The sequence below is a fragment of the Mercurialis annua genome, linkage group LG2, assembly GCF_937616625.2.
Source record: "Mercurialis annua linkage group LG2, ddMerAnnu1.2, whole genome shotgun sequence".
In the NCBI taxonomy this organism is placed as follows: domain Eukaryota; kingdom Viridiplantae; phylum Streptophyta; class Magnoliopsida; order Malpighiales; family Euphorbiaceae; genus Mercurialis; species Mercurialis annua.
In genome coordinates, this window is record NC_065571.1 from 8,661,904 (window position 1) to 8,685,773 (window position 23,870).

Here is a 23,870-nt window from a genome sequence, read left to right on the forward strand (position 1 = left end):
GATTAAAAGGGACAATTAACCATCATATATATATATATATATATATATATTCATTCCTTAAGAATAAGGAAAAGAAAGGATCAGAAGAGGGAGAAGGAAGGTTACAGAGGGATTTGACGATCCCTTTCGATCCGTCGCGGTTTCGCCGTTTCTCGTCCAAATCGCGAGTTCTTTATATCGATTCGTCCAGAATTCGATTCTCTGTCATCGTTAAGCTTTAAATCGAGGTAAACTTGACGTTTTTATTGTGAGAATTAGTAAATTAGGGTTATTTCGTTTAAACGAATTAAACGAATTGTAATCGCGTTTCTATACTCGTTTTTGGTGAGATATAGATTGGATTATATGTTAAAATGAAGCGTAAGCATGTCGGGAGTGTCGAAAAGCGGCGCAGCGCCCGGAAAATGACTTTTCCGGGGGCTGTCAAGGGTGTGCGTTCGCACACATTGAGTGTGCGATCGCACACTCCTTGAATTTTGGGGTGTGCGTTCGCACACTCATTGTGTGCGTTCGCACACTACCCAAATGTTGCCAGATTCAGAAACCCTACGGTCAGTTTATAGATTTGCGTCTTAGGAACGCCTCTGTCCAATTTTATCTCGATCCAACGGTTCAATTGGGAGAGATCGTCGTTTTACTAAACAGTGTCAGTGCGCAGGCAGCACCTGCGCATTGTCCTGAAAACTACTTGAAACTTCATCGGAATGAAACTAAACCCTAAAGTTTGAAGGTATCATACGTATTGGAATACGACTAAGAGATATAACAAGTATCTCGACTAAGTATTAGAATACGATCAAGGTTAAAAGTCGTATTTGAACTACGATTATATTAACCTAAGTTTATAACTTAGGGTTTTGATATTAAGCCCACGTTTATGGATTAAACGTATAGGTAACTCGACTAAGTAACTGACGTATCGACGAGCTACCAAGCCATTGGACCGGAGTGGTTACGTGAGTGGACAATGCATGGAGCTTACGCTTGCGGGATTATAATAATGCAGTTTTGGATAGCGGTCACTGTGAGTGGCAATTTACTTTTGCGTATTATTATAAAAGTTATTTTCTTATATTATGAGTATTGATATTAAATATCTCGTATCTATATGATTTGCTCGTATAAGCTGTTTTGTTTGATAGATTTGATTATATGAATGTTGTTGTATTCGTTGTTTTGGAGATAAGTGTCTAATGTGCGGTCCGAAGAGACCAACTACCTATTGGGTGTCAATAGGCTATATGATTATTGGTGAGTCAGTCTAGAGTACTTGACTTTATGATTAAGAATTAATATATGTCTATGCATAATATATTATGAATTTGATACGAGAGTGAACTCGGCTACGGTGTAGTCTGGAAGTCCCCGTATCTAGTGGGCTGGGCCCACCAGTGGCTGGGCCACCAGTGAGTTGGACTCACACTTTATGATTTCGATACGAGTGAGCACTCGGCTACGGTGTAGTCTGGAAGTCCCCGTATCTAGTGAGTTGGACTCACATCTTTGAAATTAATAATGTTGCATATATCATAAATTTATATATGTAATAAGCGTGTGACGCTATATTTTGATAATACTATAAGTAACTTGCAAACTCACTCAGTATTTTCCCAAATACTGACCCCTCACTCTGATGTTTGCAGGTAGGCAGAGTCGGATCAGACAAACCATCTCCACTGTGCCAGAAGTCAGTGGACTTGCACAAGTATGAGTTTCTAAAGCTGCAGTAGTCAGTAGGTGTCAGTACTAGATAAACTTTTTGACTTCAAACAGTATTTTTATATTGTAAACTTTAATATGATATTTTAATATCTATAAGTGTATTATCCGAAAGGGTTTTCCTGGAAATGTTTTAATACGTATTATGTATTATACTTTTATTTGCGAAAAATTATTAGTGGTTTTAGGCTTGCTACGGGTTTTGGAGCTACCACTCCCATTCCCTAGCGCCGGTCTCGGCTCAATAATTTGGGTCGTGACAAGTTCTTAATCGATTTTATTTTTATTGCTGAAAAATATCTCCAATTTATCTTTAATTCTTGATTAACAAAAAATAAAATTGTATTTTTGTTTCGTTGATAAAAATTAATCTATTAAGAAAAAATAAAAAAGAATAGTTTGCTAATATTTTATAAAATTAAAATAATATAAAAGAAAAGATGGTTACCGTTTATGATAAAATTAAACTATTGACGGAAGTCGAAGAAAAAATAAAAAAAAATTATACGTCTAGAGCTTTTTTTAAGAGAGAATGAATGAACCAATATGCAATTTTTAGTATTTCAAATTTTGAGGTCTAGTATATTGTACATAAATATTTTCTATGAACACCTATACACAATATGTGCGTTTTAATATGTGCATTTTGAAATTACAATTTTAATGTCAACTTATGAAATTTAGACTAGCAGATGCAATAAATATATGTCAATTTCAATATAGAATTATCCAAAATAGACCAAACAATATCTATCAACAATTGCTAACACATATCTATCCTTTTATCCAATTCTACAACTTGATTAGTGGTGGAAAAGGGAAAGCCATTACTATCAAAACCTTTTTTTCGTATTCAACAACAGATAATATTATTATATTTTCAAAATAAAATTCATGTATGCAGGCTATTACTCAAACTTGTTATCGGCTATCCAGAGTCTTATGGCTAAGGATTGGGAACTGAAAGTGAACCATATCTACAGAGAAGCAAACTTTGCAGCCGACTATCTTGCCGCGTTGAGTGATGAAAGTGTCTTGGGGCTGATCTCGCATGATAGTCCATCAAACAGTCTCCTTTTCCAGGATTACACATGACTTGTATGGCATTTCGTATAATCGGAATGTCTAGTTCTCTGTTTCTTTAGGCTTTGCCTCTTTCTCCTGTACTAAAAAAAAAAACGGACCCGGACTAAAATTCGATTTCAATAGATCGAGACAATTCAGAACGAAAATAACTAAAGCTACATATTTTTTTATATCTAACCATACATATCTATATCTATATCTATACTATATATAAAAGCGCGGATGAGGGGGGGGGCAAATTTAATGAATAATCCTTTTCAGTTTACTATTAAATAAAGGTTTTATAGTCATTAACTAATTAGTTGTTTAATTAATCACTATTGTAATTAAAGTCCTAATTTGAATAGGTAGCTAAATTATCTCCAATTTAATTTTTAGTATATAAAAAATAACTAAATTGTCTTCAAATTAGTAGGAATACCTATATTTTAGTTTGACTGAACTACAAAATTAAAATACTGTATTTGGTCAATATATTATTATTTAAATTTCCATCTTATTATTTTAAAAATATTATTAATAAAATTAAGTTAATTATGGTTATTATGGGGACAAACAAATTTACTGAATAATCTTTTTCAGTTTACTACTAAATAAAAGTTTTATAGTCGTTAACTAATTAGTTATTTAATTAATTACTATTGTAATTAAAGTTCTAATTAGAATAGGTAGTTAAATTATCTCCAATTTACTTTTTAGTATGTAAAAAATAACTAATTGTCTCCAAATTAATAGGAATACCTATCTTTTAGTTAACTACAAAATTAAAATACTGTATTTGGTCAATATAATATTATTTAAATTTCATCTTATTATTTTTAAAGATATTATTAATAAAAATAAGTTAATTATTTAATTATGATTATTATAAAAACAAAAGAAGAATAAATTCAGTATGGAAAAAAATTTAATAACCGAATATATTGTATTTACTTTTACAAAAATTCTTAATTAATTTAATATTAATTATAAATAAAAAAATTGATATAATTATAATAAATTTACTAATATGTTCATTGACGAGTAACGTTACGAGTCACGTGCATAGCACGTAATGCGAAATTAGTTATTAAAACAACAGACAATACTAATTATAAGAAAAAGCTAAATACAACTATATTTTAATTATACTTTGCACATCATATTGTCCATCAATATCTTTTAAATTTGTATATTAGTCTAAGGCTTAGTATATATGTATATGTATGCAATGTAATAATAATTCACATAAAATATATAATTAGTAGTATTTTATTGAATTGAATTTTAGTTTTAACATTATTATTATTTCCAACTCTTTCTCTCTCTTTGTTAATTTCCTGCTTGTTTATCATAGTATTCTGGTATGAGAACGCGTTGACCTTTGAAATTTAACGAACAAAATCTTTATAGCACACACTTTGGGATCCGATCGCATAAAAGAGTCAAAAAGAGTAGCCAAAGTGTTTCTTTATGAAACCTAAGCCTTTTTTTTCTTGAAAAACATGGACATAGTGGTTTGAAAGAGGGAAACAACTTTCCTTGTTATTGTGCCGTTTATTCGGTTTAATTATAATCGAACTAAAATAAGTCAATTTTTTCAATAAAAGTAAACTAAAGTTTTATGGAATTATAATTTTTTTTAAACCGATTCAAATCAAACTACTAAGTTAAATGTTTTAGTTCGATTTGATTATTTCAGTTTATTTTGTCTTAAAGTTTAATTATTTAAATAGCAATTTGCCCCCTCAACTTGTAAACAATGAGCAATTAACATATAAATTAATTATGTGGGCAAATTAGTTATGAATTTGCATATTATGGGCAAGTAGCCCTATTTTGACAATTTGTCCACTAAATTTGTAAGTTATTTGTTCCTCAATTGGCAATTTATCTATCAAATTTTAAGCTAATTTTTCAAAATAGGGCTAATTGTAAATAATCAGCAAGTTCATGATTAATTTGTCCACACAAATAATTTATATGTTAATTGTCCATTGCTTACAAGTTGAGGGGAAAAATTGCTACTTAAGTTATTGTTTAATTGAAATTTTTATATTTAAAACTTAACCAAATCAAAAAAATTTAATATTTTATCAAACTAAATCCAATCTAATCATACCAAATTTAATGAATCCATTAAGTTATTGGGTTTGGCTCTATTTTTGCGTTTCCCTAGTCGTCGATATTAAATTAAAGCATGTGATTAGTAGAGGAAGAAGCACTTTCAAGAACAATCATATTTAATGTTTTTTTGTTCACATGTACTTTGCCCATTCTATTTTGTTCACTATTTTATTTCAAAAATGGCCAACTTTTTCTTCCTTTTTTTCTTCATTTACTAGTAATCACCACTACTAATTAAAATAATTTATAGTGGAAAAACACTTAAACACATGTTCCATTTCTCCACCAAAATCCCTATAAATACTTCATTTGCACTGCCACTCTTCTTCATTCACAAATTATCAAATAAGCTTTATCTCATATTCTCTTCTACTCATTTTTGATCCAAGAAAAAAAAACTCATATCTATGAAACTACTAAATATTTTCTTGATTCTTGTTCTTATAATGTCTCTACTCCTTTCTGTTGCTTCATTACCCCTCGAACAAGAACAACAAGAAAATCAAGATCATGATCATGATCATGATCAAGATCAAGTTCAAGATCAAGATCAAGAAGAAGATATCAACAATGACTTGGCCGAACAATCTTCCGATGAGGAATTTAGTTCTGAACGTATTTTTGGTCGCATTCTTACTCAAAAGAAAATTAAGAAAACTCGTCGTATGAGATGCAACAAGTTCCCTAGGGTTTGCCATGCAAAGGGAAGCCCAGGGCCTCATTGCTGCAAGAAGAAGTGCGTAAATGTGTTGAATGATCGCATGAATTGTGGAGCATGTGGGAAGAAGTGCAAATACAATCAGAGTTGCTGTAATGGAAAATGTGTTAATCCATTTTTCAGCAGGAATCATTGCGGAGGCTGCAATAATAGGTGTAACAAAGGACAATTTTGTGCTTTTGGACTTTGCAATTATGCTTAGTTAGAGTTATATTGTGCTGATGCTGAATATCTAATTCTTTATTATATAATGAGATACAAATTCTTTTGTATGCAGTTGAAGCATATAGATATACATTGTATAATTAGTTTTTGTTTTTGGAAATATACACATTGTACAATTAGTTAATAATGCCAATTGAGCATACAATTTTTATTCATCAATTTATACTAAATTTTAGAGTTCTTTTTATATTTACTACTATACTTTTTAATATTCATCTATGATGTGTTTGGTTCAAATTAGTTTAATAAAATATTATTTGTATATCAATATTGATTGTATTTGATTTATTTTTTTAGAAAATGTATAACTCATTTTTTGAAGTTTATTTTTAAAGAATAGTTATATTAGTAATAAGACATTAAAGTATAATAAAAGAGTTATAACTAAAAACGCTTTGAGGTTAGATCAAACTAGATAAATGCTTATGACCTTTGAGAAATAAAAATTTACCTTAAGATATTCAATCAAATATACTACTATCTTCCTCGTCAGCTAACTAAAATTTAGTTAAAGAATTTAACTATCAAAAATAAAATTTAAGTTGATTCTTGAACTTAATTTTTTAATAAAATCATAAAAAATAATATAAAACATGAAGAATACTATGTAAATATTCATCAAACTATTAATTATATATAATAGATACAGTAGATTAATACATAAATTAATAAAAAAATTAAAATAACTCTAAATATGTTTATCTTAAAAGTTCAAATATTTCTTCAAAAATCACAAGAAATTTCATCGATTGAGCCTTTCAGAACCAAAAAGGTAACATGAAAAATAAATAAGGATGACTGACCAAGTCTATAATTGTGTTTACTAGACTTTAAAACCATTAGTAAAAAGAATAGAAGATAATAAGAGAGCTAGGATTTTTTTATTACAGACAGTAGAAAAAAGAGAGACGTGAGACGAGAAGTGAGAGCATTAGAAAGTTAGACTTTCTGATTATAGAGTGTGTGAGTGTTGTCGGTGTGGAGTGAAAATTAGGGTTAGGAAAATTTAAAAGGAATATTTATACTAACTCTATTTATACCACTTTAATAATATTTTCGATTCGATTTGATTCGATTTTTCGGTTCGAATCGGTTTTTGCTCACCCCTAATTCCACCTAGACCTAGCCTATCTATCTTCTCTTCTATAAACTCAAGCAGTTGTACTTATTGTTTGGGAGTAATTTTTAGCCATCCACCATCTAAATCTCTTAAATTTTACAATTAATTAATAAATAATTCTTACTATATATCATTTATTTTAGTGATTGTTTCCAGATTTTCTATTATATGCATAATACTCTTCTCCAAATATGAAGCTTCTATAAAATATCGTCTCAAAATCATCCACAATTGATAGATCACCGAATCTGAAATATTCTTGCGGTTCGTTTGAGAGCTTAATTTATATAATGTGAAATTTTTAAAACTTACAAAATCAAAATAATATATTAACATAGTGATTAGTGACATATAAACTATCAAATTTATTGCTTTCTCTTATAATGTTAAAAACTTACTATTTAATAATTAATTTAAAAATAAAGATCTAAATTTATTAATATTATTTAATAATATGTGTGTTTTATATTTTTGGTTTTTTTTTGGTTCGGTACAATTCTGTAAGGTTATCGATATAAATTTGTACCAAAGATATAAAATCGTACAAAATAAAATTTCAATACATTGAGGGTTATAAAAGTCTGTAGGTGTTTTTGATTCAGTTTTTAGCTTGAGTTTAGGATTATTCAGGACACGTGTACATTCCAAATTCTATATTTTTTTTTCTTCTTTTGTAGCATATAGTCTTTAGTTTAATTAATTTTTTATATATAAATATTTCATTTTAATTTTAAATAAATTTATTTAACAATTTTTTTGATATAAAAATATAATAAATTCTTTAAATTTTTTAAAATTATTAAATATATCATTAAGTAAATTAAATGTATTAATATTTATTAACTAATAAATTTAATAAAATTAATTAGAACTATACCATAATTGAGACTTATACTAGAGGAGTAAGATTCAAATAGCATTCAACAATAAGTACTTTAGTACATGCATGTTCTAAGTCCTTGTCTTTCTTTGTTAATTTCGGGCTTGTTTATCATTGTATTCAAGAATGAGAACGCGTTGACCATTGTAACTTAATTTAAAAAAAAATTATAGCACACACCTCGGGATTAGATCGTATAAAAGAGTCAAAAAGAGTAGCAAAAGAGTTTTTTTTTTTATTCTAAATATATAAACCTAAGCCTTCTTTTTCTTGCTACGCCCTCCTTTATTAAATTCTTGAAGTGGTTTGAAAGAGGGAAACATTATTGCGCCGTTCATTTGAACCGAACTTTTACCTTTTTAATGAAAATAAACTAAATCAAATTAATAAATTAAATTGATTTTTTAGTTTGATTTGATTATTATCATTTGGTTTGCACAAAATTTTAACTAAAATTTTTATATCCAATATCAAATCAAATCAAAAAATCTGATATTTTTTTAAAAAAAATTAAGAGTAAATTACACTGAAGTCTCTGAAATATACTATAATTTACAGTTTGGTATCTCTTATTTCAAAAGTCTACTTAATGGTTTTTTTAATTTCAATTCCATTAACTGAGAGATCCTTTTGTTAATTTGGAGCACCAAATCGTTTAGCGGAATTGAAATTGAGGTAACAAATCGTTAAAAATGTAGAAGAAACAAATCGTTTAATAAAATTAGAAGTGAGGGACCAAATCGTTCACGAAATTATAGGTGGCATACCAAATCGTTTGAAAGTAAGTATCGCGAGGAATTAACAGAGGTGTCTAATAGTTAAAGGAATTAAAATTGAGAGACCATTAAATAAAATTTTAAAATAAAAAATATCAAACTGTTAATTTGTCACGACCCGAATTCCACCCTAATCCAAGTCACGACCGGCGCTAGGGAATGGGAATGTTTGTTCCGAAACCCGTAGCAAGCCTAGAACCTCTAGAAATTTTTCGCAAATATTATCAAAAGATCGCACCTCGCGTACGATCTGTTTTCAGAAAATACCGTTAAAACTTTTCTCTTTTAACAAAACACATTTCTGAAAACACACATATAGGCGAAATCTGGTTTTCAGAAGTACTGGTTGGATAACCTCGTTATCTCAACCCTCGCTTCCTTCTGAAAACCTGGCGTGGTGATTACTGGAAAGCCAGGGACTTATCTTTCGCTTGCCTTAACACACAGGAATCCCTGTTCCAGACCACACGCCACCGTTAATATGTTTAATAAAATAATGCGGACACCTCTGCGTCTCGCAACGGTGGTATTAAACATATTAAAACACACAGCGGACCGGTTACACATAGCCGGCGTATTTAAAACATACTGTTTTTGACCCTCACAAAAACACACGAGGCCGACTCGGTAACTAGATATAATATACCACTAAGCAGCCACCCAGAAGGTATACACATGCACTAGATCCTATCAGATTATCTAACAAAGGACTAGTGACACGGCTGCTAGCACATTACACTTATACTATTGCAGCATACTAAGAGTACAAAATCCTATGTACATTACCGAAGAAGAGCTTTCCTGAAGAAGGGATGTGGAAGCTCGACTGACCTCAAAGCTCGTTGCCTGAAAATTGGGAAACAACAACGGGGTCAGAAATATAATTATTTCTGAGTGAGTAAACAGTTTACAGATAAATACCAAAATCGCATTATATATATAAAACAGTTATATATAAAATATGACCAATTACGTCGATCCATATGAAACCCTAGTTCACAAATGTCCTAACAGACACACTCATCTTACGAGCTTATGAACAACAGAATAAAGACCGTGAACTGAATCACTGCCGTCCAATTCTGTATCTCTGGTACCTGGACCGTAATCAGAAACTGCCTTCGCGGCTTATTCCGCGACCGTAACTGTATTAATGTCGTCTCAGGGTTTACCCGTGAAGTCAGGGCATCTACTTTCCCAATGACTTACACGACATGCATACCTCTATACCTCGACAGAAGTACATCTAAATATCGGTGTTGGTGATCACGTAACCCTATTGCTGCCCAATAGGTAGCTCGTTCCAATGGACCTTTCTTGGCTATTTTATACTAGTGCGATTTATGGATTTAAAACAATTGAATAATGATATTCAAAAGTAAACACGTAAACTCACAGTACTGCTAAGTTACTACTTAGCACCGCCGTATGTGTGACAGACTCCCTAGAGTCCTGGTCTGACTGCTGGACAGCTAGTCGGATCAAACATACAAATAACACAAGACAATACATCAATACTCATTTCTGGTATAAACATCTAGGTCCTGAAACCTAGGTTTAATCTAACATATAACACATAGCACGTATGGTCCTTTTCTTTTTAAAAACCATTTGAATCGTTTTCACCTTAAGAAAACGTTTAGACTTCACTCTAGAAGTCATTTTAGGTATAACAATACCTAATTAAAATCATTTACTAGCATCGACTTGATTGCCAAAGCCATTCACAGTCGACTACTAATTATTTAGCAACATCGTTTGCTAAATCTTTTAAACCGGTTAAACGTCGACTTTAACTCTTTTAAAGTCCTTTTTAAACGTTTAACTTTACTTTTAAAATCATATTTTAAAAGTCTTTAGCTTAGGTTTAAAAACTCTTTTCACTTTCTTTCAAAAGAAGTTTTCGTTTTTAAACGTTTTAGTTCGACGAAACTACGTTAAACAGATAGGGCAAAAAGCCCCAAAAGAATTTCCCCCTTCAGCGTCGGCCTGGTGCACGTCCGTGCTCCTTGGGTGCACGTTCGTGCACCCCTAGCTAGTGCACGATCGTGCACCATTGTGCACGGTCGTGCACCCTGTATGGTGCACGTTCGTGCACCTCCAGATTGGTGCACGTTCGTGCACCTTATGTGCACGTCCGTGCACCAACGTGCACAGCCCCGGGGAAATTCGATTCTCGGGGCATTCCGACGTGTTTCAATTTCATTTTTCCGCTCCTAACACGTATACACAATCCAATATATCCAAATTCACATTCGAATCGTAAAAATAATAGGTATACGTTCGATTCGATACGGTAACCGTTTATAAACGAATATATATTCGAAATATATCGAAATATATCAAAATAAACGTTCAATACAAGATTAGTACCTCGATTACTTGAGTAATCGTCGAAAAAACGGAGTTAGAATCGAGAAACGGACGAAACGGATTGAAGCCCTAATGTTTGTCGTCGCCACTGGAGCTAAGCAGCTCAATATCATTTGCTTAAATGAAGCAAATGAATTCGTGGGTTATAATCTGAACCCAAATCACATATATATAATAATGGTTAAAGTGCGTTTCAGTACTAGCTCAATCATGCACTTTAAACCAACTTCTAAACTAGTCGTCCGTAGTCCAAACGGAAATGACTTTTGAATTTCGTGAAAATTTACCCAAAAATCCTATGAAATATAATAAGAATAAAAATATAATTTTTATTCTCATCCGACTTATATTTTATCTTTAATAAATTTCTAAAGATTTATTAGGTCCAAATCTGTCCCACTTGATTAAACTTTCTACGTCCAAATTTCATGAAATTTTGACGATAGCTTCGTCAAATTATTTCGCGAATAATGACACCAAAATTATTCGTTCGGGACTTATATATTATTTTATTTCAATTTGGACTAGCGAATAATACTTAATTAGTTTATAATTAAAACTAATTAAAATAATAAATTCAGGGGCTAAACAATACCTTTTCCAAACTTGATCCCCACATCACACCGCCTCATTCATCCTTTTCTTTCTTATTTATTTTGTTTTAAATTTTAATATATATATATTTATATTTATATATATATATTAACTTATTTTCTTTAATAACTCGTTGAGACTTCTGAGTTTCGACATTTTAAATTTCGGGGTTTTATCTGAAATATTAAACTCTCCGATAAGAGTGGTATATTGATATATTAATTATCAATATATTTTTATCTTACGACTCCAGTCGTATTTCTTATTCGATTAGTCCCGTTCATATCCCTTTATTAAAATTTAAATACCCGATTTAAATTTTAAACTTCTATTATTACGATATATTTTTAGGGATACTTATAAATTAAATTTACGCTTAAATTTAATTTACGTATTCCCAGCTAATAAAATCCTTACACGTGGCTTATAAAAATACGGGGTATTATATAATTATAATTATACCTTAGAGACCTGAACAAATAAATTTTCTCTAATTAAACAGAACCAAATTGAATTTATCAGAAATATTGGTGTGAGTAATTGATTTTATATAGGTGAGAATATGACAACTCCACATGTTTATGAGAGTGTCTAGGTTCAACCATGACCTAATAACTAGAACTAGTTTATAGGTGGTTGAACTTTTACACATATAAATTTATTTATATTTGATTTTTTATTTGAGATTATCTTTAACAGAATTAAATCTATTGATCCGATCTAGTACTATTTTTGCATACCCCTTAGTCGTCTATGTTAGATTGGAAGCATGTAAAAAGTAGAGAAAGAAGCATTTGCAATAAGAATCATATTTTAATGTATTTTTGTTCACATGTGCTTTTGCCCATTCCATCTTGTTCACTATTGTATTTCAAGAATGGCCAACTTTTTCTTTCTACTTTTCTTCATTTACTAGTAATCAGCACTACTAATTAAAATAATTTATAGTGGAAGAACACTGAACACATGTTCAATTTCCCCACCAAAATCCCTATAAATACTTCATTTGCACTGCCGCTCTTCCTCATTCACAAATTATCAAATTAGCTCTATCTCATTCTCTTTTACTCATTCTTCATCCAAAAATTTAAAAACTTATATCTATGAAGATACTAAATGTTTTCTTGATTCTTGTTCTTGTAATGGCTCTACTTCTTTCTGTTGCTTCATTACCACTCGAACAAGAACAAGAACAAGATCAAGATAACGACTTAACTGAACAATCGTCTGATGAAGATATCGATAACGACTTGACTGAGCAATCTTCGGATGAAGAATTTAGTTCCGAACATGTTTCCGGTCGCATTCTTGCTCAAAAGAAAATTAAAAAAACTCGTCGTATGAGATGCAACAAGTTCCCTAGGGTTTGCCATGCAAAGGGAAGCCCAGGGCCTCATTGCTGCAAGAAGAAGTGCGTAAATGTGTTGAATGATCGGATGAACTGTGGAGCATGTGGGAAGAAGTGCAAATACAATCAGAGTTGTTGTAATGGAAAATGTGTTAATCCATTTTTCAGCAGGAATCATTGCGGAGGCTGCAACAATAAGTGTAACAAAGGACAATTTTGTGTTTTTGGACTCTGCAATTATGCTAATTAGAACTTAAGTGTGGTCATGCTGAATATTGAGTATTGTTATTGTGCTTTTGGATTCTTTATTCAAATTCTTTTGTATGTAGTAGAAGCTTATGCAAATTTAAGCCAATTGAGTATACAATTGTATTTTCGATGATAATGAGTATACAATTTTTATTCATCAATTTATAATAAGTAATGTACTTATTATTATTATTATTATTATTATTATTAATGATATTTACTTATAGCAGTGGATTTATGAATCATTAATAAAAATATAAAGTCAAAAAAATTCCTTGTGAGCAAAATAAATATCGTAAGGCGGGTAAAATCAGTATTTTAACAACAGAACTGGCATATATATCAGTTTTGACGTTGGCGATTGACCCGGTTTAGTACAATAGACACTCTAATAGTTAATATTCAATAAATTAATAATTCTAATAATTAATAGAAAATTGAGGGAACCAACTTCGTTCCACGTCGGATAATTAATAATTCTATTATTTAATTAACAAAATTTATAATATATTCGATAGAAATATTAATTATTAGAGAGATTTTTTTAAAAAAATATATAACAATTTATAATTTATTTGGAGCAACACTAACCTAATTCATAAGGTGGAAACTGAAATACTTTCAAATTCTGATTTTTTTTCGTTTGAGAAAATTTTAAGGGAAGATATTAGATGAACAAATAAAAGCAAGTGGAGCATCTCTAATACAAAAAGATATTAAAAAATATTTTATTTCATGAATACAGTTTCTTGATAATTATTTTTGAGTTCAATATCAGGTAATTTGTTTTTTTGCATATAACACATTTTTCTTAAATTTTATTTAATCAATTTTTATTTTATATTGGATATTTAAAAAAAATTATATCTAACATATAAAAATAATTATAATCTATTTTTTTAATAATTTATATTATATATCTTTTTTAACTTTATGTAATTTTAATTTTATGTAACTTCAAGTTTATGTAATTTTTATTTTTTTTAATTTTTATATACCTTTTATTTTTATGTAATTGTAAAGTAGCCGTTGTAAAATTTTATTCGTTATAATATTTTTTAAAAATAATTTATAATTCATACGTAATTATTTATACATAATTTAAATACTTAATTGATTTAAGTAAATTTTAAAAAAATTAACATGTACAATTAATATATGATATACATGGAGAACGTTTTTGAATTTTTTTCAAATGAAAAAGACGTCAATTTAATATTTCAGTATACAATTGAAACGACAAAATACGAAAAAGGGTAAAATTGACAAATTTTCAACGTCAGGGTAGGATTGAAAAGGGGCTATAAGGTCGGAGTTTTTTTAAAGTATTAGGCCTAAATGTTTTAATACTCCAATTCATTAAAAAAAAACATCATTATCTTTGTACTTATATTGTAATTAAAATGACCAAATGAACATTCTCATAAATTTTTGAGTTATATAAAATACTAATCTAATATTTAAAATTTATTTTTAATAGATAATTTTTATTAGTTTCCAACACAAGTAAAGTATGTTTACTAAATGAGTTTCTCATGAGTTTCAAATTTAAATTAAATATTTACTTGATTTTTAAACATTATTATTAATGAATAATTGTCATTTTTTTAATTTGAATAAATTATTTATTTAATTTTTAAAAGTCAATAAATAGATAATTTTTATTAATTTTTAGTTTATATAAATAATCTATTAATTGTTTTTGTTTATAAAAGTTATCATCAAAATTTAAATAAAATTTCAATTAACTTTGTGAACTTTGAAGTTTTTTTTTAATATATAAAAAATTAATTTTTATTAGATTAATACATCTCAATATACTCAAATTAAGATATATTTAAATTATAACTGTTAATAATATGTAAGTAACTGTAGACATCTAAATTTATTAATTTTAAACCAGAATTTATATAAAAATGAAAATTTTAAAAATAATATAATGGGCTACTGTGAGGGTATACGAATAGCAGTAAAATAATTTAATTAAAGGATCACCACTAAGTTGGCAACCATCCACTCCCCATTAACATCGTATATTATTTATAAGAAGATATATACTACATACCAAGTTTTGTTCAAAAATGACTGTGCCTAATTGAGCCTACATTAATAACAAATTTTTTTGACTAATTATAATTGAGTTCTGGTTACAATTATGAAAACAAGGTAGCTCAAAATAATCAACAATATGTTAGATTTGGTTCAAAAATGCCAATGTGCCTAATTGAGCCAGCATTAATAACAAAATCTTTTGACTATTTATAATTGTATTCTAATTCTAATTAGTAAATAGAAGGTAGCTCAAATAACTCAATGGTTAAAAAGTTAATTTGTTGATTATTAATAAGAAAAAACTAGAGAGGTGAAAGTTTGACTTGTGTTCTTTCTTTGACTTGTGTTCTTAATGTCTATTATTGCCCATATTTCTAATGTAATGTTAGACCAATGCTGGGGAAGAAGCATTTATAATCTATTTTATTCAAGAATTTGAACGCGTAGACCACAACAAAAAGAATAAAATCTTTGCTACTTTATATATAATATTAGTCATTAGTAGTTGAACATGGACTGATTAATAAATTAAGTATACAAAAACACATGCTTAATTACTTGATTTGCATTCTTAAATTCTCTATAAAACCTTCACTTGTTCTTCTCCATCCATCCACAGCATAATTAACAAACTCTTCTTTCTTTCATTGATCATTTCAATTCTTAAACTAAAGTTAAACTCATTTGTTCTTCTTTCTTGAATTGTACACTTACGATCACAAAACAAAAATGAAATTACTAAATATTTTCTTGATTCTTGTTCTTGTTTCATCTCTATTAGTACTTTCTATTTCCGCATTACCACATGAGCAAGAAGAACAAGACGAACAAGACGAACAACAAGAAGATCTCGATTATGAGTTAACCGAACAATCTAATGACGATGAAATAAATGAAGTTAGCTCCGAACATGAATTTGGTCGCGTTCTTTATCAAAGGAAACTCCGAAAACCTCGACGTGTACAATGTAATAAGTATCCTACGATTTGCCATGCCAAGGGCAGTCCAGGGCCTCATTGCTGTAAAAAGAAGTGTGTAAATGTGTTGACTGATCGCATGAACTGTGGAGCTTGTGGGAAGAAATGCAAATACAATCAGATTTGCTGTAATGGCAAATGTGTGAATCCATCTTTCAGTAGAGGGCATTGTGGAGGCTGCAATAATAGGTGCAAAAATGGAGGGTTCTGTGCTTTTGGTCTTTGCAATTATGCATAGATCATTAAATGTTGATGATGAAGATTTAATTAATTTTTTAATTGATGAAATTCATATTCTTTTTTATATATATCTAATATCTATATAATAAAACTGGGTTTTCTATGTACAGTAACTTTGTCTTCCATTTATGTCCCTACAATTTCCCCCTTATTTTCAGGTCAATGCCCCTGCCCGCAACAAGCTAAAACGTTGATTTATTTGTTTATAGAAACAGCAATATAAAGGCCATCTTTTCTAATTTAAATTCAACAAAAACTCATTATATTTTACAAGTTTCAGGGTATGTATTTTACTTTTTCCATTAAATGTGGTATGTGAGTCAAATAATATTATAGATAATTACTAAAGACACCAAAAGAAAAGACAATTCATTTGTGATAATTTATTGATAAAATGAAAATATAAAAATAATCTTAATAGTTTTAAATAAAAATTAAATTATGATTTTTAAGTAAATATTTTTAATTTAATTGAATAATTAAATTAATTTTATTTTCTATTAGCTTATTACTGTTTTTTATAAAAATACTTATATTTGTATAAGATATTAAAAATGAATGATGGGTTATATTATATTTGTTACATGAATATTTCTTAAAAAATGAAGATACATTTTTAACACTTTAGTATTGACAATAGATCTCAAAAGATATATAAAAGTAATAAATTTTAAAAATTTCGTTTCATATCAGAGTAATATACTATTATATTTACACTAATATTATTAATGTTCATTTATTATCATTAATAATTTGAAATTAACAGTCAATATTATAGTTCAATAATTATAATTTGTTATTATTATTACAATATAAATTTTTTATGGTTCTTAGAATGTATGTATAGTAGAGCTCACAATTTGTGTCATCTTATCATAAAGGTGTCGTGTACCCATTTTAAAACAGATGAAATTTTCCAATTCAAACACAACCCGTTTAACTAACTGTGTCAAAATATCGAACCCAAACACAACCTGCTAATTAAACGGGTTATCACATATATAACTGTCTAACCAATTTATTAAAACAGGATATAACAGATCGCATGTTTAACACGTTTTATTAATAACATGTTTAACCAATTTAACACATTTTTAAATTAAATGAGCACAATTAAATAACAATTCTCCAAAATAAACATAAATTTTAATAGAAAATTAACAATTAATAAATTATATGCGTTATATAAATATATTTGTTCACATTTAATAATTTAATTAATTAATATAATTTATAATGTGTCTTAACATGTTTTAGACGGGTTATGTGAGTTTAACATATTTAACATGCTATTCCGTGTCATAAACGGATTGACCCATTTATGATCCGAACAAATATAAACTCAACACGAATCCACTTAATTTCGTATCATGTCATGTCGTATAAACGGGTAGTGTCGAAAATTGGTAGCTAATGTATAGTTATACGAAACTTATGTAGTGGTGTGAATATGTTAAATTTGAGAGTGAGACCTAGCAAAATAATTGAATTTATTCCTTATTTTGCAATTTTTAACAGTAAATTATTATATTAATATTTATTTTTACACAATAACATGCTACAATGCCTATAATTGGATTCTATATTCTGATTTTATGTTCATCAATGCTGCATCTCACCTAGCATTTCTGCAAGGCTATATTTTTAGCTTGGCATTTTACTATTTCCTCCCAAAAGGTTAAAAAAAACTAAAATCTATTGAACATGTTTCACTTTTTATATTTTATTATATTTAGAATACTTCCTTTTGAACTTTATCAAAACATGCCTTTATTTATAATACTGTTTTTGTACTTTAATTAGGAGTGTTTATTTAAAATATAATTAAATATGTATTACTTGCATGTTGTTTTGTTTCGTGTTTCTGTTTTAGTTATGAAAATAGTTTTCCGAAGCAACGCGAGGGTTTCGTACTAGTTAGATATAATAAAGAGTTTACATACAGTTGTCTGCAAAATTGTAAGGCAAATTCTTGATAAAGTAGTATTAGCTCTTGATAGGAAGTATTCATTATTTTAATTAGTATCAATTTTGATAATCAAATGGATTTCTTTTTTTATTATTTTATCTGATCGATAAAAAGTTTAAATTTTTTTGATTTTTTTACATGTCTATTCAAAAAAATTAAATTCACCAATCTGGTTCACAATTAAAATTCGAGAACAATCGGCCTTAAAATGCATGTGAGTTGGTAAGGATTTCCTCTAGCATAAATAAGATTGTTGTTTTAAAGTTCAAACTATATATGCTCATGTATATATTCGTTTAAAACTTGAAACTAGAGATTTGTATTTCGAAAAGGGCCTATCTAACTTGAGTGAGTATTAATCTGAATGTAATAAGTTTAAAGGTGATGTGATATGATTGAGACCCATTAAACACACTGCATCACGCACCTTTTACTAGAAAAAAAAAATCAACAACAATTTTAATCCAATTCTAAATGAGGTTTAATGGTATCAAAAAAACCCTGATTTTTTCGACTTTTTTCCAATTTAATTAGCCGAACCTTTCAAAGTATACAAACCTATCTCGATTTTATCAATTCACTGCAATTATATAAAATTTTGCAAAATCGATTTACCAGTACCTACATGGCATGCCAAGCTCGTAAGAACGCAGAATTGCAATCTATCCCAACAAACCGGCAATGGCCTATGGTTCAGAAAAGCCAAATATATTCGACTTTTTATAAGTTTGTTCAAAATTGTTAAAGCTTGCAAATCTATCTCAATTTAATAATTTCGCTGAAAATTTATTTAATTTTTAATTGTTGGAAACAAGACGTGATAATATACAAATTCTAGCATGTTTATAATTTGTTCAATCAATTAATTAAATAAATTTCTCGTTTCATTATAGTACTATTGGAAGCACGAGATATTATAGAAATAACGCTTAATCACACAAAAAATCCTATTTTTTCGATTTTTTCATTTATGGCCACATTTTTTAAAATCTTTAATTTTAGCCTATTTTTCTTTCAATTTTCACTTTCAATTGTAGCCAATTGTCTAAATTGGAACGGAAAAAAAATTCAAATAAACCTCTCATTTTATTTCATTTTTAAAATTTATTATGATACAAATGAAAATTGAAATAATATGAAGTTATATAAACGACATATTTGAATTTTTTTTCACTTCAATTTGGACAAATGGCTACAATTGAAAGTAAAAATTGAAAAGTTGACTAAAATTGAAGTGGAAAAAATATTTTTAAATTGAACTAAATCAAACTAGTCGGTTTAATTTTTTCAATTTGATTTGGTTATTCAAAACCAAAACAAATCAAAAATAAGATATTTATAATATCAAACTAAAGCGAACCAGATTTATAGGTTTGATTTAATTATTATTTCGTTTGGTTCTTTTTTTTATAAACTCCCCTGCAATAGTCTATGTTGGACTAAAGCATATTTTGGTAGAGAAAAAAGCATTTACAATAACAATCATGTTTTAATGTTTCTTTTTATTTTTCCGCTTAACATATGCTTTTGCTCATTTCTTCTCGTTCACTATTTTATTCAATTATGACTAACTTTTTCTTGCTTACCTTCCTTTATTGTTCTTCATTTACTAGTAATCAGCACTACTCATTAAACTAATATATAGTGGAAGAGCACATGTAATTTGCCCACCAAAACTCCTATAAATACTTCATTTGCATTGCCATTCTTCTTCATCTACAGATTATCAAATTATAGCTAGCTTTTTTTCATTCTCTTTTACTCATTCTTGATCAAAGAGAAAAAAAAATCATATCTATGAAACTACTAAATATTTTCTTGATTCTTGTTCTTGTAATGGCTCTACTCCTTTCTGTTGCTTCATTACCCCTCGAACAAGAAAAACAAGAAAATCAAGATCATGATCAAGATCAAGAAGAAGATATCGACAATGACTTGGCCGAACAATCTTCCGATGAAGAATTTAGTTCCGAACATGTTTTTGGTCGCATGCTTGCTCAAAAGAAAACTAAAAGAACTCGTCGTATGAGATGCAACAAGTTCCCTAGGGTTTGCCATGCAAAGGGAAGCCCAGGGCCTCATTGTTGCAAGAAGAAGTGCGTAAATGTGTTGAATGATCGCATGAACTGTGGATCATGTGGTAAGAAATGCAAATACAATCAGAGTTGTTGTAATGGCAAATGTGTTAATCCATTTTTCAGCAGGAATCATTGCGGAGGCTGCAACAATAGGTGTAACAAAGGACAATTTTGTGCTTTTGGACTTTGCAATTATGCTTAGTAGAACTTAAGTGTGCTGATGCTGAATATCTAATTCTTTATTGATGTGAGATACAAATTCTTTTGTGTGTAGTAGAACCATATGAATATGTATGAACTAATAGTAATACAATTTTTATTCATCAATTTGTTAAAAGTAATGGAATTATTATTATTATTATTATTATTATTATTATTAGATCTATACAGTTTTAATAAGGCGGCTAAAAAATAAATAAAGTGATATATACAAGGGTGGATAAAAAAAATTCCATATTGATAAAAAAAAAATAGATTGGGATTCTCTCAAGTTCATTTTGAACTTGAGGGGGTCATGTTATCGATTTACACCGTTCATTACAAAATGAACAGTGTGAACCAAAAAAATATAAATTTAGTCAAATTAGTTTATACCGTTCATTTTATAATAAACGGTGTATGTCGCGAACATGACCCCCTCAAGTTGAATTGAACTTGAGGAAATCCCAATCCAAAAAAAATCCATACGGTCAAAATAAAAAACATTGGATGGGTAAAATCAGTGTCGTAGCTATTAGTTTCGAGTTTGGCAGTTGACCTGGTTGAGTAGCATTAAAAAAATTAAACATGACTTGTATGGTTCCTGACCTAGCCGTTGGTGTAATTAACTGATTTAATTGCCAGTCGAATAACCAGTTTAATCGCCAATTCAGTTCGATTTTTTTGATTTAATTTGGTTGGATCAAAGTTTTAGTTTTTGGATTAATTGGAGCGAATAATTGATTGGTTCCCGGATCAATCAATCGAACCAAAATAACCGTACGTATTATTTATATTTATAATATTATATTTGTAACTTCCTTGTAAAAATTAAAGTAGTTTTTGTAACTTTTTAGGATTTAGTTAGTTATTGCCCCAAAAATTGCATACTAATTACAAATTAGTATTTTTATTTTGTTATATATTTTAATAATTAATTCTAATGAAATTCCGTTATTTCGGTTAACTGAAATAACCGACCAAACTGAAATAATAGTTCGGTTCGGTTTTAATATAGTTCGGCTTCAGTTCGGTTATAAAATTTTCAAATATTTTGGATTCGTTAATTTGTTTAGCAGTTCGGTTTAGTTGCCATACCGATCGATGCATACCCCTAAAACCTTTTTAGTAGTCTATTTGGACGTATTCCCCCACTGTCGTGATCGAATGAGAATAGATAAGTGGTTTTCGAAGATATGACACTAAAAGTTGTAAAGCAGGTCGTCTTTTATATCGAGCCATTGAAGCAGCGCGTCGGGAAAGTTGGCAAACCAGAAATCAGGATGAACAGCCCTAATTGGAACATCGATATCTTTAAAAATCCTGACTCTTTTTGCTCGCTTGAGCTTGTATTGTAGCCTTAGGTGTGAATAACCTCTTTCGTCACTTTTCGTTGCTTTTTAATAATATGCTTATTCATAAAAATATAATACAAATATTAGCTCGTATTACATTGTTGACTGTGTTTTCAAATGAATATGCTCGTATCTGTATTATTGACTGATCTATTTATGCATTTCCAAAAACTTAATTATTGTGAACTATTTAAATCAACATTAATTAAGTTGGCTAACATCCATTCCCCGTTTACATCATATCATTTATAAGGAGATATATACTAGTCCTATATACTAAATTTTTATTAAAAATGACAATGTGCCTGATTGAGCCAACGTTAATAACAAAATCTTTTGCCTAATTAAAATTGAATTCTGGCTAGAGTTATTAAAACAAGTTAGCTCAAATAATTAAATAGAACAATAAAAAATATTCATTTTGTTGATTTATTTTTTGATATACCATGAGGTGTTCTGAACGGATTCCAGTTATGAAACGGCACCCTTAAATTTTCCACATTCAGACTAATCTTCACTCGAGCCTGTTAGGTTTTTTGCGGGAGGTAAAATTTTAACTCCAAATTTGAAACGGCTATATACATGAGTACAGTTCGAACCCACGACCTCATTTAAATCAGGAGAGCTATTATACCAACTTATCAGCGTCTAGAGTTTCATTTTGTTGATTATTAATAAGAAAAATAATGGAGATGTGAGAGTTTGACTTGTGTTTTTAATGTACCATTATTGCCATTACAGTGTGGAAAAGTGCTTTTACATATATCTATGTTAGACTAACCTTGTTTAGGAAAAAAGCATTTGCACTATAATCTATTTTATTCAAGTATTTGAACACGTACACAACAACATAAGGAATAAAATCTCTACAACTTTTTGTATAATATTGGTCATTAGTAGTTGATCATGGACTAAGTAATAAATTAAGTATAAAAACACATATTTAATTATTTGATTTGCATTCCTAAAATTTTCTATAAAACCTTCACTTACATTGCCTGTCTTCTCCATCGATCCACTTCCTAAATAATTAGCCAACTCTTCTTTCTTTTATTGATTATTTCTCTTGAATTAAGGCCAAACTCATTTTTTCCTCCTTTTGAATAACACACACAATCACAAAAAATGAAGTTATTAAAGATTTTCTTGATTCTTGTAATTTTTATGTCTTTATTATTAGTCCTTTCTATTTCTGCATTACCACATAAACAAGAAGAACAAGACGAACAACAAGATCTCAGTTATGAGTTAACCGAACAATCTAATGATGATGAAATAAATGAAGTTAGTTCTGAACATCAATTTGGCCGCGTTCTTTATCAAAAGAAATTCCGAAAACCTCGTCGTGTACGATGTAATAAGTACCCTACAATTTGCCATGCCAAGGGCAGTCCAGGGCCTCATTGCTGTAAAAAAAAGTGTGTAAATGTGTTGACTGATCGCGTTAACTGTGGAGCTTGTGGAAAGAAATGCAAATATAATCAGATTTGCTGTAATGGCAACTGTGTTAATCCATCTTTCAGTAGAGGGCATTGTGGAGGTTGCAATAATAGGTGCAAAAATGGAGGGTTTTGTGCTTTTGGTCTTTGCAATTATGCGTAAAACTAGGTCGATGCCCGCGCGTTGCGCGGGTGCGATTGAATAGTTTTATAATTTTTAAAATATTTATTTTTTATTTATAAATTTCTCTGAATTTTTAATTTGTATTAAATTAATTAATTTAACATTTTAAATTAATTAAATTCTTATAATTTTAATATATAATTTAGTTAATTTTAGTGACTATCCATTAAAAAATCGTATTTAT

General features: G+C 29.1%; 5 protein-coding genes across 5 annotated transcripts; all 5 read left to right on the top strand.

Moving 5' to 3' along the window:
- Positions 1-5,260: 5,260 nt before the first annotated feature.
- Positions 5,261-5,924, top strand: LOC126669659 (stigma-specific STIG1-like protein 1). Its single transcript, XM_050363182.1, has one exon. The coding sequence runs from the start codon at positions 5,319-5,321 to the stop codon at positions 5,829-5,831; it is 513 nt and encodes a 170-aa protein (XP_050219139.1). The 5' UTR covers positions 5,261-5,318; the 3' UTR covers positions 5,832-5,924.
- Positions 5,925-12,644: 6,720 nt separating this feature from the next.
- Positions 12,645-13,348, top strand: LOC126669660 (stigma-specific STIG1-like protein 1). Its single transcript, XM_050363183.2, has one exon. It carries the CDS (start codon positions 12,701-12,703, stop codon positions 13,193-13,195), a length of 495 nt encoding a protein of 164 aa, XP_050219140.2. The 5' UTR covers positions 12,645-12,700; the 3' UTR covers positions 13,196-13,348.
- Positions 13,349-15,878: 2,530 nt separating this feature from the next.
- On the top strand, positions 15,879-16,493 carry LOC126669661 (stigma-specific STIG1-like protein 1). Its single transcript, XM_050363184.2, has one exon. The coding sequence runs from the start codon at positions 15,976-15,978 to the stop codon at positions 16,459-16,461; it is 486 nt and encodes a 161-aa protein (XP_050219141.1). The 5' UTR covers positions 15,879-15,975; the 3' UTR covers positions 16,462-16,493.
- A 3,675-nt stretch (positions 16,494-20,168) lies between these two features.
- Positions 20,169-20,751, top strand: LOC130015047 (stigma-specific STIG1-like protein 1). Its single transcript, XM_056104461.1, has one exon. It carries the CDS (start codon positions 20,230-20,232, stop codon positions 20,710-20,712), a length of 483 nt encoding a protein of 160 aa, XP_055960436.1. The 5' UTR covers positions 20,169-20,229; the 3' UTR covers positions 20,713-20,751.
- Positions 20,752-23,134: 2,383 nt separating this feature from the next.
- Positions 23,135-23,665, top strand: LOC126670741 (stigma-specific STIG1-like protein 1). The gene has a single exon (XM_050364558.2). It carries the CDS (start codon positions 23,189-23,191, stop codon positions 23,663-23,665), a length of 477 nt encoding a protein of 158 aa, XP_050220515.1. The 5' UTR covers positions 23,135-23,188.
- Positions 23,666-23,870: the final 205 nt, after the last annotated feature.

Excerpts from the sequence above, each read along its gene's own strand:
- LOC126669659 (XM_050363182.1), top strand. The coding sequence starts at position 5,319 with ATGAAACTACTAAATATTTTCTTGATTCTTGTTCTTATAATGTCTCTA.
- LOC126669660 (XM_050363183.2), top strand. The coding sequence starts at position 12,701 with ATGAAGATACTAAATGTTTTCTTGATTCTTGTTCTTGTAATGGCTCTA.
- LOC130015047 (XM_056104461.1), top strand. The coding sequence starts at position 20,230 with ATGAAACTACTAAATATTTTCTTGATTCTTGTTCTTGTAATGGCTCTA.
- LOC126669661 (XM_050363184.2), top strand. The coding sequence starts at position 15,976 with ATGAAATTACTAAATATTTTCTTGATTCTTGTTCTTGTTTCATCTCTA.
- LOC126670741 (XM_050364558.2), top strand. The coding sequence starts at position 23,189 with ATGAAGTTATTAAAGATTTTCTTGATTCTTGTAATTTTTATGTCTTTA.